Source organism: Rhinoraja longicauda, chromosome 44, assembly GCF_053455715.1.
Source record: "Rhinoraja longicauda isolate Sanriku21f chromosome 44, sRhiLon1.1, whole genome shotgun sequence".
NCBI lineage: Eukaryota > Metazoa > Chordata > Chondrichthyes > Rajiformes > Arhynchobatidae > Rhinoraja > Rhinoraja longicauda.
In genome coordinates, this window is record NC_135996.1 from 6,869,092 (window position 1) to 6,883,906 (window position 14,815).

Here is a 14,815-nt window from a genome sequence, read left to right on the forward strand (position 1 = left end):
CTCCACCCGTGGCCAGGGTTCACGGGCTTCAAAGCTAAATCACCTCCAAAGCAGCCAGTGCCTGCCACATGACAGGTCGAGACTGCTATCTCGCAATCCAGCAACTTGCCAGGAGAGAGATCGGCAATCCAAACGAGCGACCGTTAACGAGAGATCCACAGCCATGACCACTGCACCCAAAAATCTTTTGGTGACGTACTTAGCATCTTTGGTTCAATCCTGACATCTAGTGCTGCCTGTGTGGAGATTCAAGGAACTGCAGATGCTGGAACCTGGCGCAGAAGAGAAAGTGCCGGTGGAGACTCAGCTTCCGGAATGATGTGGAGAGGTGACATTTCCAGTCGGCTGTAAAGGGGGGTCCAGACCTAAAAAGTTGCCTATCCACATCCTCCAAAGGTGCTGCCTCAGCCGCCGAGTTTCTCCGGCACTTTGTGTTCTGTCTGAAGTTTGCATGCACGCCCCCCACCCCCCCCTCCCCAAGTGATTCAGTTTCCTTCCATGTTTGTAAAATATGCAGCTCAGCAGTATAATAATCTGTGTAGCCTGTAGATGAGAGGCAAAGTTCTGGGGCGGTAATTGATGGAAATGTGGGAAGAATAAAATAGTTTAGGCTGGCACTAGGGTGAAAGCAGGCTATTGATGGTCAGCAAGGACTTGGTGGGCTGAAGGGTCTCTCCATGGCACAATATCGATTGAACCCAAGTGAGTTACTCTTCTAGGTCATCTGCCATCTCTTCATAGAAACAGAAAACAGATGCAGGAGTAGGCCACTCGGCCCTTTGAGCCAGCACCACCATTCAATATGACATGGGTGATCGTCTAAAATCAGTACCCCGCTCCTGCTTCTTCCCCATATCCCTTGATTCCTTTAACTCCAAGAGCTAAATCTAACTCTCTCTAGAAAACATCCAGTAAATCGGCCTCCGTGGCAGAGAATTCCACAGATTCATAACTCTCTGGGTGAAAAAGGTTTTCCTCATCTCAGCAGCCTACCCCTTAGGTAAATGACCTACCCCTTATTCTTAAACTGTGACCCCTGGTTCTGGACTCCCCCAACATGGGGAACAGTTTCCTGCATCTAGCCTGTCCAATCCCTTATTTTTTTTATATGTTTCTATAAGATCCCCTCCCATCCTTCTAAATTCCAGTAAATACCAGCCCAGTCGACCCATTCTTTCATCATATGTCAGTCCCGCCATCCCGGGAATTAACCTGGTGAACCTACGCTGCACTGTCTCATTAGCAAGAATGTCCTTCCAAAAAGTTAGGAGATCAAAACTGCACACAATACTCCAGATGCAGTCTCACCAGGGCCCTGTACCACTGCAGGAGGACCTCCTTGCTCCTAAACTCACGTCCTAGTTACACTCGAGAAAGCAGATTCAGGCTGAAGGTTTAAACAGGCAGGAAAAGGCACAAACCTTCTCGACCTGATGTAACTCTCGTTCCTGTGCCGCCTATCCCGGTCACTACTCCTCGACCGTGATCTCCGCCTGCCCCGTCTGCTTCGCCGGTAACGGTCGTGGTAACTCTCCCGGCTCTCTCGGTCTGATGAGCGGTACCGCCTCAAACGAGGCATCTGAAAAAAGAGAGGGGGCATTGTAGTTCAGGCAGGCGAGTGGAACGGAACCACATGGAACTCATGGAAAGAGCAAACAGCTAAATTACTTCGTCCTGTTCCAATCTTCAAGCAACAAAGTACTTTCCACAACCTGTGTGTTACAACAATCACACCATTTAAGACATTTGGACAGGTACATGGATAGTAAAGGTTTAGAGAGATATGGGTCAATTGGCTAAGAACTAGTTTATAATAATAATAATAATAATGTATTACATTTATATAGCGCTTTTCATACACTCAAAGACGCTTTACAGGGATTTAAAGAACATAGGGAAGTGAATAAATAGATAAATAAGTAAACGAACAGAGAAAGGAGACAGAAGGTGAGGTGACCTTCAGTGGTTGAAGGCAGTACTGAACAGGTGAGACTTCAGTGATGTTTTGAATGTGGTGAGTGAGGAGGAGTCTCTGACGGTTTGGGGTAGTGAGTTCCATAGGGTGGGAGCAGCGATGGAGAAAGCCCTGTCCCCCCAGGATCTGAGTTTGGTCCGGATGGGGGGGGATAGGAGATTGGCAGCAGCAGAGCGGAGGGTGCAGGTGGGAGTGTGCCTGTGGAGGTCGTCAGTCAGGTAGGATGGGGCCAGGTTATGGAGGGCTTTGTAGGTCATGAGGAGGATTTTGTACTGGATTCTCTGGGGGATGGGGAGCCAGTGGAGTTTGTAAAGGACGGGGTTGATATGGTCACGGATCGGGGTGTGGGTGAGTAGACGGGCAGCGGAGTTTTGAATGTATTGAAGTTTACTGATGATTTTTGAGGGTGCGCCATAGAGGAGGCTGTTGCAGTAGTCCAGACGGGAGGTGATGAAGGCGTGGATGAGGGTTTCTGCAGCTGTGGAGGAGAGGGATGGACGGAGACGGGCAATGTTTTTGAGGTGGAAGAAGGCTGTCTTTGTGATGTGTTTGATGTGTTTGTCGAAGGAGAGGGTTTGATCAAAGATGATTCCAAGATTCCGGTGGTGAGGGGAGGTGGATACTGGGAGACCATCAATATTGAGGATGAAGTTTTGGGTGGATTTGGTGAGCGTTTTTGGACCAATGATGATGATTTCAGATTTGTTGCAGTTGAGTTTGAGGAAATTTGATTGAAGCCAAGATTTTATTTCAGTGATGCAGTTTGTCAGTGTAGAGTGTGTGGTGGTGGAGATTGACTTGGTGGAGATGAGGAGTTTATAGACAATAGACAATAGGTGCAGGAGTAGGCCATTCAGCCCTTCGAGCCAGCACCGCCATTCAATGCGATCATGGCTGATCACTCTCAATCAGTACCCCGTTCCTGTTTAGATGAGGAGCTTAGATGAGGAGATGAGGAGTTTAGATGGGGCATGTTGGTCAGCATGGGCAACTTGGGCCAAAGGGCCTGTATGACACTATTGGTATCCTGGAATGTGGAATTTCTATAAATAATCCAGCTGCTTTAAAAGAAGGGGAGGGACCAAGACGTTCAATTCACCGTGGTTAGGTGGTTTCCAGAACTGCCAGGGCAGGAGGTGCTGATGTGCCAATAAGAACATTTGTGGTTAATATATTGGCAAAAAGTGATAACTCGTAGCTGAAGAGGAAATAGTAGGAATTAAAGGATCTTTTCTGGGTGGCAGGCAGTGACTCGTGGGGTTACGCAAGGATCAGTGTTGAGTCCACAACCTTTTGAAAAACATTTCAATGATTTGGATAAAGTAACCAAATGTATTATTTCTTTAGAAAATAGACACAAGGTTCTGGAGTAACTCAGCAGGTCAGGCAGCATCTCTGTAAAAGATGGATAGGTGATGTTTCGGGTCAGATCCCTTCGGATAGGCAACATCCTATTTGAAGGGTCCCGAACCGAAACGTTACCTGTCCATATTTTACAAAGATGCTGCCTGTTCCACTGAGTTACAGAACGCAAGTCCCAATAAAATCAAGAGCATTAAAACATAAACCAATGTTGCTGTGCCAGAGATGGGAAACATTGCAGAATCAGGTCAACGAGAAAACATTGAATAAGATGCGTACTGCCAATGACAAACTATCTTTACCACAAAAGGAAGTGCCAATTGCCAAATGTACTGTCAGCCATCATCAAGCACGGCTAATTTTAAAGGAGACGGTGAATTCTCCAACATGTCAATATATGTTCCATCAAATCAACATCAGCTGCATGCTCCGATAACATCAAATACCCCATCTGCATCAACAGAACCAAGCCTAGACGTGGCAACTATTTTGCCGAATATTTGTCCAACCATCTGCCTATCCCGTCTAGTCCTTCCCCTCTTCCTCCTTCCCCCCCCCCCCCCCCCAAATAGACTGAAGGTGGGTTCCAACCCAAAACACCACCTTTCAATGTTCTCCAAAGATGCTCCCTGACCCACTGACTTACTCCAGCACAGTGTTTACTTTTCTTGTAAAAAAGCATCTGCAGTTTCTGTACCTCCTCAAACATTATTTGTTTTCCCGAAGATAAGACACAAAAAGCTGGAGTAACTCAGCGGGACAGGCAGCATCTCTGGAGAGAAGGAATGGGCAACGTTTTGGGTCGAGATCCTTCTTCCCTCTCCTTTGATTCCCCTCTCTATAGCTGCCGTCTGCCTTGCTGAATGTTCCGCCATGCAGCAGAGAGGCAGGCCGTTGGGCCCCAATCTTCCTTGCTGACCACTCATCCAAACTAGACAACATTTGCCATTTATCAGTGTTGCAGTACTCATTTTTTAGGTGCTGGTATTAAATTCCCCGCAGGTTAAAATTTCCCACTATTTATTTTGGATTTTTTTTTTTTTTAACAGAGGTGCCGGAGTGGCACTCTGGTGAGGTCCAGCAGCACTGCACCCCTGGCCTTTATCCTTTTGAGCCATTCCAATCCCTGTACCAAGTATCTTTTAAATGTTGTTATTGTGCATGACTCAATCAACCACCTCTCAAATAGAGCATTTAAAGGACTTTGTTTTTCTATTTTGGGATTTCCAGTACCTGTGGGTGTTTCCTTCTGCAAACTATGTTGCTCAGCTGGCCAACACATCAACAGCACACACACTCTGCAGTACATGGGGCTACAAGCCTCCACTGCCTCTCTTCGACAAAGATTCACTGCGATCATGGCTGATCATCCACAATCAGTACCCCATTCCTGCCTTCTCCCCATCTCCCTTGACTCCACTATCGTTAAGAGCTCTATCTCATCTCTCTTGAAAACATCCAGCGAGTTGGCCTCCACTGTCTTCTGAGGCAGAGAATTCCACAGATTCAAAACGTTTTTCCTTATCTCCGTTTTAAATGGCCTACCCCTTAAACTTAAACTATGCCCCCCGGTTCTGGACTCCCCCAACATCAGGGGGATGAGATAGAGCACTTAAAGACATCCCTTAATAATCTTATATGTTTCAATAAGATCCCCTCTCGTCCGTCTAAATTCTAGTGTATACAAGCCCAGTCGCTTCAGTCTTTCAACATACGACAGTCCCGCCATCCTGGGAATTAACCTCGTGAACGCACACTGCACTCCCTCAATAGCAAGAATGTCCATCCTCAAATTTGGAGCCCAAAACTGCACAGTACTCCAGGTGTGGTCTCAGATCAAAGCAGTGTAAGAAAATAACTGCAGATGCTGGTACAAATCAAAGGTATTTATTCACAAAATGCTGGAGTAACTCAGCAGGTAAGGCAGCATCTCAGGAGAGAAGGAATGGGTGACGTATCGGGTCGAGACCCTTCTTCAGTCTCGACTCGAAACGTCACCCATTCCTTCTCTTCTGAGATGCTGCCTGACCTGTTGTCTGAGTTACTCCAGCATTTTGTGAATAAACACCTTCAGATCAAAGCAGACGTTTGATCAAGTAAATGCAGAATTTCATTGAAGGTCTGAAGAAGGGTCTCGACCTGAAACGTTAACCCATCTCTCCAGAGATGCTTGCTGCCTGCCCCAATACTTTGGTGTGTCCATCTTCTCTAAGAAAATAATTGCAGATGCTGGTACAAATCGAAGGTATTTATTCACAAAATGCTGGAGTAACTCAGCGGGTCAGGCAGCATCTCAGGAGAGAAGGATTGGGTGACGTATCGGGTTGAGACCCTTCTTCAGTCTCGACCCGAAACGTCACCCATCCCTTCTCTCCTGAGATGCTGCCTGACCTGCTGAGTTACTCCAGCGTTTTGTGAATAAACACCTTCAGATCAAAGCAGACGTTTGATCAAGTAAATGCAGAATTGCATTGAAAGTCTGAAGAAGGGTCTCGACCTGAAACGTCAACCCATTTCACCCTCTCCAGAGATGCTTGCTGCCTGCCCCCAACACTTTGGCGTGTCCATCTTCTCTTGTCAACAACTTGGCGGCACGGTAGCGCAGCGGTAGAGTTGCTGCTTTACAGCGAATGCAGCGCCGGAGACTCAGGTTCGATCCTGACTACGGGCGCTGCACTGTAAGGAGTTTGTACGTTCTCCCCGTGACCTGCGTGGGTTTACTCCGACATCTTCGGTTTCCTCCCACACTCCAAAGACGTACAGGTATGTAGGTTAATTGGCTGGGTAAATGTAAACATTGTCCCTAGTGGGTGTAGGATAGTGTTAGTGTGCGGGGATCACTGGGGCGGCACGGACTTGGAGGGCCGAAAAGGCCTGTTTCCGGCTGTATATATATGATGATATGATATGATGATAATATCAGGATAGTTTGTCTGTTTGTCTCTATGTTAAATGTATTTGTAAAGCGCTTTGAGCATGTGATAAGGCGCTATATAAAATAAATATATTATTATTATTAATATGTTCTCTTGTCAACATCCGGGCAAACATCAAAAAGGGGGACTACAACTCCCAGCAGGCAGCGCGCTCTGCGCATGTGCAATCGCGCCCTCCTCCTCCTCCTCCCCCCTCCCCCACCCAACACAAGATTCGCCCCATAGCCCATTTTTCACGGTGTTTTTTTGCCCGCCTCTGGACGCAGGGGAGCGGGGTTTTGGCGAGGGCCGGCGGGCGGGCAAGGAAGGGTGTGACGACGGACCCCCGATCCCTGCTGGCCGCCATTTGGCGGCAGCGCCGCCGCCATCTTGTCTCCTTCGCCCAAGCTGTCGTTCGCAGCCCTGAGCCTGAGGTTCGTCCGCTCCACAAAACCCCACCCGCCCGCCCGCCCGCCTCCCTCGCACAACCCCCCCCCCCCCCGCCTTCCCCTCACCGTCTTCGCAGCCAGCCCAGTGTGCTTGTCCCACAAGAAATCCGTGATGGCAGAATTCCTCCGGACCGCAAACTTCTCTCTCTCTCTTCTCCCCTCCGATGCTCAAAAAAAACCCTCACGGCAACGGCAGCCTGACCACGCCCTCTGTGACGCCATCACGCCGCTCCCGCCCACTCGTTCACGCAACGGTCCCGCCCAAACCCACGGACCCTGATTGGTCGCCATCAGCCGACGTCAGAGGTTTGCCCCGCCCGTCAGACGTGTCCCGCCCCCCGCTGCCGCGTTTGATTGGTCTTCTTCCCGTCCGTCAGGTGACGTCGGACCCCCTTCGTTCCTCCCCTCCTCTCGTCCCGCCCACTCCAACGCAGCCGATTGGCCGCGTGGTCCAGTCCATCAGATGACGCACAACCTTTCGCCGCTGGTCCCTTCCCTCTCCCGCGCACCGGATTGGGCGCGCGTCCCGTCAATCAACTGACGTCGTACCCAAATCTCCCGCCCACCTCCCCCCCCGGCGTCCGTTGACGGCAAAGATTCAAACTTCCCGCCTCATGGGTGCCAATGCACCTCATCATGGGTGCCAATATCCCATGTGTCATGGGTGCCAATGTCTCTCTTCATGGGTGCCAATGTCCCTCATCATGGGTGCCAATGTCCCTCATCATGGGTGCCAATGTCCCTCATCATGGGTGCCAATGTCCCTCATCATGGGTGCCAATGTCCCTCATCATGGGTGCCAATATCCCATGTGTCATGGGTGCCAATGCACCTCATCATGGGTGCCAATGTCCCTCATCATGGGTGCCAATGTCCCTCGTCATGGGTGCCAATGTCCCATGTGTCATGGGTGCCAACCCTCATCATGGGTGCCAATGTCCCTCGTCGTGGGTGCCAATGTCCCATGTGTCATGGGTGCCAATGCACCTCATCATGGGTGCCAATGTCCCTCATCATGGGTGCCAATGTCTCTCGTCATGGGTGCCAATGTCCCTCATCATGGGTGCCAGTCTCTCTTCATGGGTGCCAATGTCCCTCATCATGGGTGCCAATGTCCCATGTGTCATGGGTGCCAATGTCCCTCATCATGGGTGCCAATGTCCCTCGTCATGGGTGCCAATGTCCCATGTGTCATGGGTGCCAATGCACCTCATTATGGGTGCCAATGTCCCTCATCATGGGTGCCAATGTCCCTCATCATGGGTGCCAATGTCCCTCATCATGGGTGCCAATGCACCTCATCATGGGTGCCAATGTCCCTCGTCATGGGTGCCAATGTCCCTCGTCATGGGTGCCAATGTCCCTCGTCATGGGTGCCAATGTCCCTCGTCATGGGTGCCAATGTCCCTCCTCATGGGTGCCAATGTCCCTCATCATGGGTGCCAATGTCCCATGTGTCATGGGTGCCAATGTCCCTCGTCATGGGTGCCAATGTCCCTCGTCATGGGTGCCAATGTCCCATGTGTCATGGGTGCCAATGCACCTCATCATGGGTGCCAATGTCCCTCATCATGGGTGCCAATGTCCCTCGTCATGGGTGCCAATGTCCCTCATCATGGGTGCCAATGTCCCTCATCATGGGTGCCAATGTCCCTCATCATGGGTGCCAATGTCCCTCGTCATGGGTGCCAATGTCCCTCATCATGGGTGCCAATGTCTCTCTTCATGGGTGCCAATGTCCCTCGTCATGGGTGCCAATGTCCCTCATCATGGGTGCCACTGTCCCTCATCATGGGTGCCAATATCCCATGTTTCATGGGTGCCAATGCACCTCATCATGGGTGCCAATATCCCATGCGTCATGGGTGCCAATGCACCTCATCATGGGTGCCAATGTCCCTCGTCATGGGTGCCAATATCCCATGTGTCATGGGTGCCAACCCTCATCATGGGTGCCAATGTCCCTCATCATGGGTGCCAATGCACCTCATCATGGGTGCCAATGCCCTTCATCATGGGTGCCAATGCCTCTCTTCATGGGTGCCAATGCCCCTCATCATGGGTGCCAATATCCAATGTCCCTCATCATGGGTGCCAATGTCCCTCATCATGGGTGCCAATGTCCCGTGTCATGGGTGCCAATGTCCCTCATCATGGGTGCCAATGCCTCTCTTCATGGGTGCCAATGTACCTCTTCATGGGTGCCAATATCCAATGCCCCTCATCATGGGTGCCAATGCCCCTCTTCATGGGTGCCAATGTCCCATGCCATGGGTGCCAATGCCCTCATCATGGGTGCCAATGCCCCTCATCATGGGTGCCAATGTCCCTCATCATGGGTGCCAATGCCTCTCTTCATGGGTGCCAATGTCCCTCATCATGAGTGCCAATGTCCCTCATCATGGGTGCCAATATCCCATGTGTCATGGGTGCCAATGCACCTCATCATGGGTGCCAATGTCCCTCGTCATGTGTGCCAATGTCCCTCATCATGGGTGCCAGTCTCTCTTCATGGGTGCCAATGTCCCTCATCATGGGTGCCAATGTCCCTCGTCATGAGTGCCAATGTCCCTCATCATGGGTGCCAATATCCCATGTGTCATGGGTGCCAACCTTCATCATGGGTGCCAATGTCTCATCATGGGTGCCAATGTCCCTCATCATGGGTGCCAATATCCCATGTGTCATGGGTGCCAACCTTCATCATGGGTGCCAATGTCTCTCTTCATGGGTGCCAATGCACCTCATCATGGGTGCCAATGTCCCTCGTCATGGGTGCCAATGTCCCTCATCATGGGTGCCAATGTCTCTTTTCATGGGTGCCAATGTCCCTCGTCATGGGTGCCAATGTCCCTCATCATGGGTGCCAATATCCCATGTTTCATGGGTGCCAATGCACCTCATCATGGGTGCCAATGCCCTTCATCATGGGTGCCAATGCCTCTCTTCATGGGTGCCAATGCCCCTCATCATGGGTGCCAATATCCAATGTCCCTCATCATGGGTGCCAATGTCCCTCATCATGGGTGCCAATGTCCCGTGTCATGGGTGCCAATGTCCCTCATCATGGGTGCCAATGCATCTTCATGGGTGCCAATGTACCTCTTCATGGGTGCCAATATCCAATGCCCCTCATCATGGGTGCCAATGCCCCTCTTCATGGGTGCCAATGTCCCATGCCATGGGTGCCAATGCCCTCATCATGGGTGCCAATGCCCCTCATCATGGGTGCCAATGTCCCTCATCATGGGTGCCAATGCCTCTCTTCATGGGTGCCAATGTCCCTCATCATGGGTGCCAATGTCCCTCATCATGGGTGCCAATATCCCATGTGTCATGGGTGCCAACCCTCATCATGGGTGCCAATGTCCCTCATCATGGGTGCCAATGCCTCTCTTCATGGGTGCCAATATCCCATGTGTGTGGGTGCCAATGTCTCTCTTCATGGGTGCCAATGTCCCTCATCATGGGTGCCAATGTCCCTCATCATGGGAGCCAATGCCTCTCTTCATGGGTGCCAATATACCATGTGTCATGGGTGCCAATGCCTCTCTTCATGGGTGCCAATGTCCCTCATCATGGGTGCCAATGTCCCTCATCATGGGTGCCAATGCCTCTCTTCATGGGTGCCAATATACCATGTGTCATGGGTGCCAATGTCCCTCATCATGGGTGCCAATGTCCCTCATCATGGGTGCCAATATTCCATGTCATGGGTGCCAATGCCCCTCATCATGGGTGCCAATGCCCCTCATCATGGGTGCCAATGTCCCTCATCATGGGTGCCAATGTCCCTCATCATGGGTGCCAATGTCTCTCTTCGTGGGTGCCAATGCCCCTCATCATGGGTGCCAATGCCCCTCATCATGGGTGCCAATGTCCCTCATCATGGGTGCCAATGTCCCTCATCATGGGTGCCAATGTCCCTCATCATGGGTGCCAATGTCTCTCTTCGTGGGTGCCAATGCCCCTCATCATGGGTGCCAATGTCTCTCTTCATGGGTGCCAATGCCCCTCATCTTGGGCGCCAATGCCCCTCATCATGGGTGCCAATGCCTAGCTTCATGGGTGCCAATATCCCATGTCATGGGTGCCAATGTCCCTCATCATGGGTGCCAATGTCTCTCTTCGTGGGTGCCAATGCCCCTCATCATGGGTGCCAATGTCTCTCTTCGTGGGTGCCAATGCCCCTCATCATGGGTGCCAATGTCTCTCTTCATGGGTGCCAATGCCCCTCATCTTGGGTGCCAATGTCCCTCAGCATGGGTGCCAATGCCTCGCTTCATGGGTGCCAATATCCCATGTCATGGGTGCCAATGTCCCTCATCATGGGTGCCAATGTCTCTCTTCATGGAGCCGGAGAAAACCCATGCGCTCACAGGGAGAAGATGCAAACTCCACACAGACAGCATCCAAGGTCACGGGTAGAACCCAGGTCACGAGCACTGTGAGACAGCGGTTCTACCAGCTGCGCCACTGTGCCATCCCGGGGAAACCCCCGTGCATAGTTCCGTGAGAGTGGTGACAGGAGGTGGTAGAGAAGGCAGACAGCATGTTCAGACATTGAGTACAAGTGTTAGGACATCACGTTACAGCTGTACGGGACGTTGGTGAGGCTGCACTTGAAGTACTGTGAATATAGACACAAAATGCCGGAGTAACTCAGCGGGACAGGCAGCATCTCCGGATAGAAGGAATGGGTGACGCTTTGGGTCGAGACCCTTGAAGTACCGTGTGCAGTTCTGGTCACCCTACAGGAGGAAGGATAAGCGAGGGGGTCCAGGAAAGATACACATGAAAGTTGGTGGCATTGACTTATAACGAGAGACTGGAGAGGGCTCGTTTTCTCGGGAGCGCAGGAGGTTGAGGGGTGACCTTATTCCCAGCTGATAACAGGCAACTGAACCATCCTACCACAACCAGAGGGCAGTGCTGAACTGCTATCTACCTCTTTGGTGACCCTCGGACTATTCTTGATCGGACTCTGCTGACTTCACCTTGCAGTAAACGTTATTCCCTTATCAAGTATCCGTAGGATATTCTTGCTATTGAGGGCGTGCAGCGTAGGTTTACTAGGTTAATTCCCGGAATGGCGGGACTGTCGTATGTTGAAAGACTGGAGCGACTAGGCTTGTATACACTGGAATTTAGAAGGATGAGAGGAGATCTCAAGAGAGAGCTGGATAGATCTCTTAAGGATAGCGGAGTCAGGGGGTACGGGGCGAAGGCAGGAACGGGGTACTGATTGAGGATGATCAGCCATGATCACATTGAATGGCGGTGCTGGCTCGAAGGGCCGAATGGCCTCCTCCTGCACCTATTGTCAAGATATCAAGGAGACCTGAGGGGAAGGTTTTTTCACAAAGAAGGTGGTGGGTGGATGAGTTGAGCTTAATTGTATTTAATTGTTTATAAGACAGATACATGAAGAGGAAAGGTTTAGATGGAAATGGGCCAAACCCTGGCAAATAGGCCGAGGTTAGGTAAGTACCCAGATCAGCATGGATACTTCAGTAGAGAATCCAAAGGTTATGCAAACAGCATATTGATTTCTATATTTCACAAAATGCTGGAGTAACTCAGTAGGTCAGGCAGCATCTCAGGAGAGAAGGAATGGGTGACGTTTCGGGTCGAGACCCTTCTTCAGTCTGAAGAAGGGTCTCGACCTGAAACGTCACCCATTCCTTCTCTCCTGAGATGCTGCCTGACCTGCTGAGTTACTCCAGCATTTTGTGAAATAAATACCTTCGATTTGTACCAGCATCTGCAGTTATTTTCTTACACTATTGATTTCTCTAACTTCAAGTAACCCTTGCATCCCCTCTCTCCATCCCTCCCCCACCCAAGTCCTACCAGCTTCAAAGTCGTCATGTTGAGTCTCATTGTCTGCAACCCGTTTTCACCTCGCCACAGCCTGTTTCCTTTATCATCATTACTTTAATGCACATCTTTCATTCATTTGTCCTATATATCTCTCTATATGGGCGGCAGGGTAGCACAGCGGTAAAGTTGCTGCCTTACAGCACTTGCAGCGCCGGAGACCCGGGTTCCATCCTGACTACGGGTGCAGTCTGTATGGAGTTTGTACGTTCTCCCCATGACCTGCGTGGGTTTTCTCCAGGATCTTCAGTTTCCTCCCACACTCCAAAGAAATACAGGTTTGTAGCGATATTGGCTTGGTATAAATGTAAAAATTGTCCCTAGTGGGTATAGGATAGTGTTAATGTGCGAGGATCGCTGGTCGGCGCGGACACGGTGGGCCGATAAGGGCCTGTTTCCGCGCTGTATCTCCAAACTAAACTAAACTCCTTCAGAGAAGGTAGCCAGTCTGGCTTAGATGTGACTGACACCGCCCCAGCAAGCACATGATCAAGCGGCAATTAAGGACAGGCAAAAAATGCTGGTGACCCCCCCACCCCTCAACAATGGCGCGAATCACAGATGCTGCACAGACAGAAAGAGATATCGCCCCGTTTATTTAAGGAAGAGAGATCACAGATACGACACATGACACCAGGTTAAAAGGAAGCCTGCGTGCGCGACGACTTTGTTTGAAGGCTTCGGTTTCAGCTGGCTGTACCTGCGGCTGCGTGATCTTTCCCTGGAGCCCAGCGATGGGTTTCTGCGCTGGCCGGCGCTCCTGGAGAGGGGTCCTGGGGCAAAGCCGTGCAGCCCCCCCCCCGCCCCCTCTATCCCCGCGGCACGGCTCAGGAGAAGGGAGATTCCAACGGTCCAACGCAGCAGAGATTCCAACGGTCGGGAAAACGGCATCAGGGGAACAACGGAAGGACTGCCGAGCTTCAGCCGGGCCCAGCTGGTGGAGGTTACGGACGGGAGAGAGCCAGCCCCAGAATACCGACGGCATCACTTCCTGTACTGATTCAGGGTTGGGAGCTGTTGATGCCTCAGTCTACGATGTTTTATTAACTCTTGTGTATTCTCCATCCAGGAAAACTGCAAAAACAGAACAAAATGGTGAGTCTGTGAATGGAAACGCATTCAGTGACCCATCCGGCCTTGGAATGTACTTTAATTTAATATCATAGCCCATCTCTCTCAATACCAGATTCCTGCTTTCTCCCCATACCTTAGAGGCACAGCAGGAGAGGTGCTGCCTTACAGCAACAGAGAACTGGGTTGGATCCTGACTTTGGGTGCTGTCTTAAAATCCTTGACGCATTTTGCGTCCAAAAATCTATACTTCCCACTTAAATATATTCAGTATCTTGGCGTCTGCAGCCTTTTGGAGTAGAAAGTTCCATTCATCAACTTTAGTTTTTGATTGAAAGATACAACATGGAAACAGGTCCTTCAGTGGAATTCTCTGCCTCAGATTGAGGCAGGAAACATGTTCCCAATGTTGGGGGAGTCCAGAACAAGGGGCCACAGTTTAAGAATAAGGGGTTGGCCATTTAGAACTGAGATGAGGAAAACCTTTCCAGTCAGAGAGTTGTGAATCTGTGGAATTCTCTGCCTCAGAAGGCAGTGGAGGCCAATTCTCTGAATGCATTCAAGAGAGAGCTGGATAGAGCTCTTAAGGATAGCGGAGTCAGGGGGTATGGGGAGAAGGCAGGAACTGGGTACTGATTGAGAATGATCAGCCATGATCACATTGAATGGCGGTGCGTACAGGCTCGAAGGGCCGAATGGCCTCCTCCTGCACCTATTGTCTGTACAGAGTTTGTACGTTCTCCCTGTGACTGCGTGGGCTTTCTCCAGCTGCTCCGGTTTTCTCCCACGTCCCAAGGACGTGCAGATTTGTAGGTTAATTGGCTTCTGTAAATTCACACTACCTTGCAGGATAGGATTAGTGCACGGGTGATCGATGGTCGGGCCGAACTCCGTGGGCCAAAAGGCCCGTTTCCACTCTGTATCTCGAAATAAAATCCTTGACGCATTTTGCGTCCAAAAATCTATACTTCCCACTTAAATATATTCAGTATCTTGGCGTCTGCAGCCTTTTGGAGTAGAAAGTTCCATTCATCAACTTTAGTTTTTGATTGAAAGATACAACATGGAAACAGGTCCTTCAGCCCACTGAGTCCACGTCGACCATTTGTTCATACTAGTCCTTTTGCATGCATTATCTACAGGCTAGGGGCAATTAAAAAAAA

The 14,815-nt window shown here is 50.5% G+C and overlaps 1 protein-coding gene across 2 annotated transcripts in view; it reads right to left on the reverse strand.

The window, feature by feature from the left end:
* clk2a (CDC-like kinase 2a) overlaps positions 1 to 6,907 on the reverse strand; it is a 29,004-nt gene extending 22,097 nt beyond the window's left edge. For both annotated transcript variants that reach the window (XM_078432013.1, XM_078432012.1), the window contains exons 1-2: positions 6,768 to 6,907; positions 1,422 to 1,579 (exon numbers count right to left, since the gene is read on the reverse strand). In XM_078432013.1, coding sequence (XP_078288139.1) covers positions 1,422 to 1,579 — 158 coding nt within the window. In that variant the 5' untranslated portion in view covers positions 6,768 to 6,907. The remainder of the gene's footprint in view (positions 1 to 1,421; positions 1,580 to 6,767) is intronic.
* Positions 6,908 to 14,815: the final 7,908 nt, after the last annotated feature.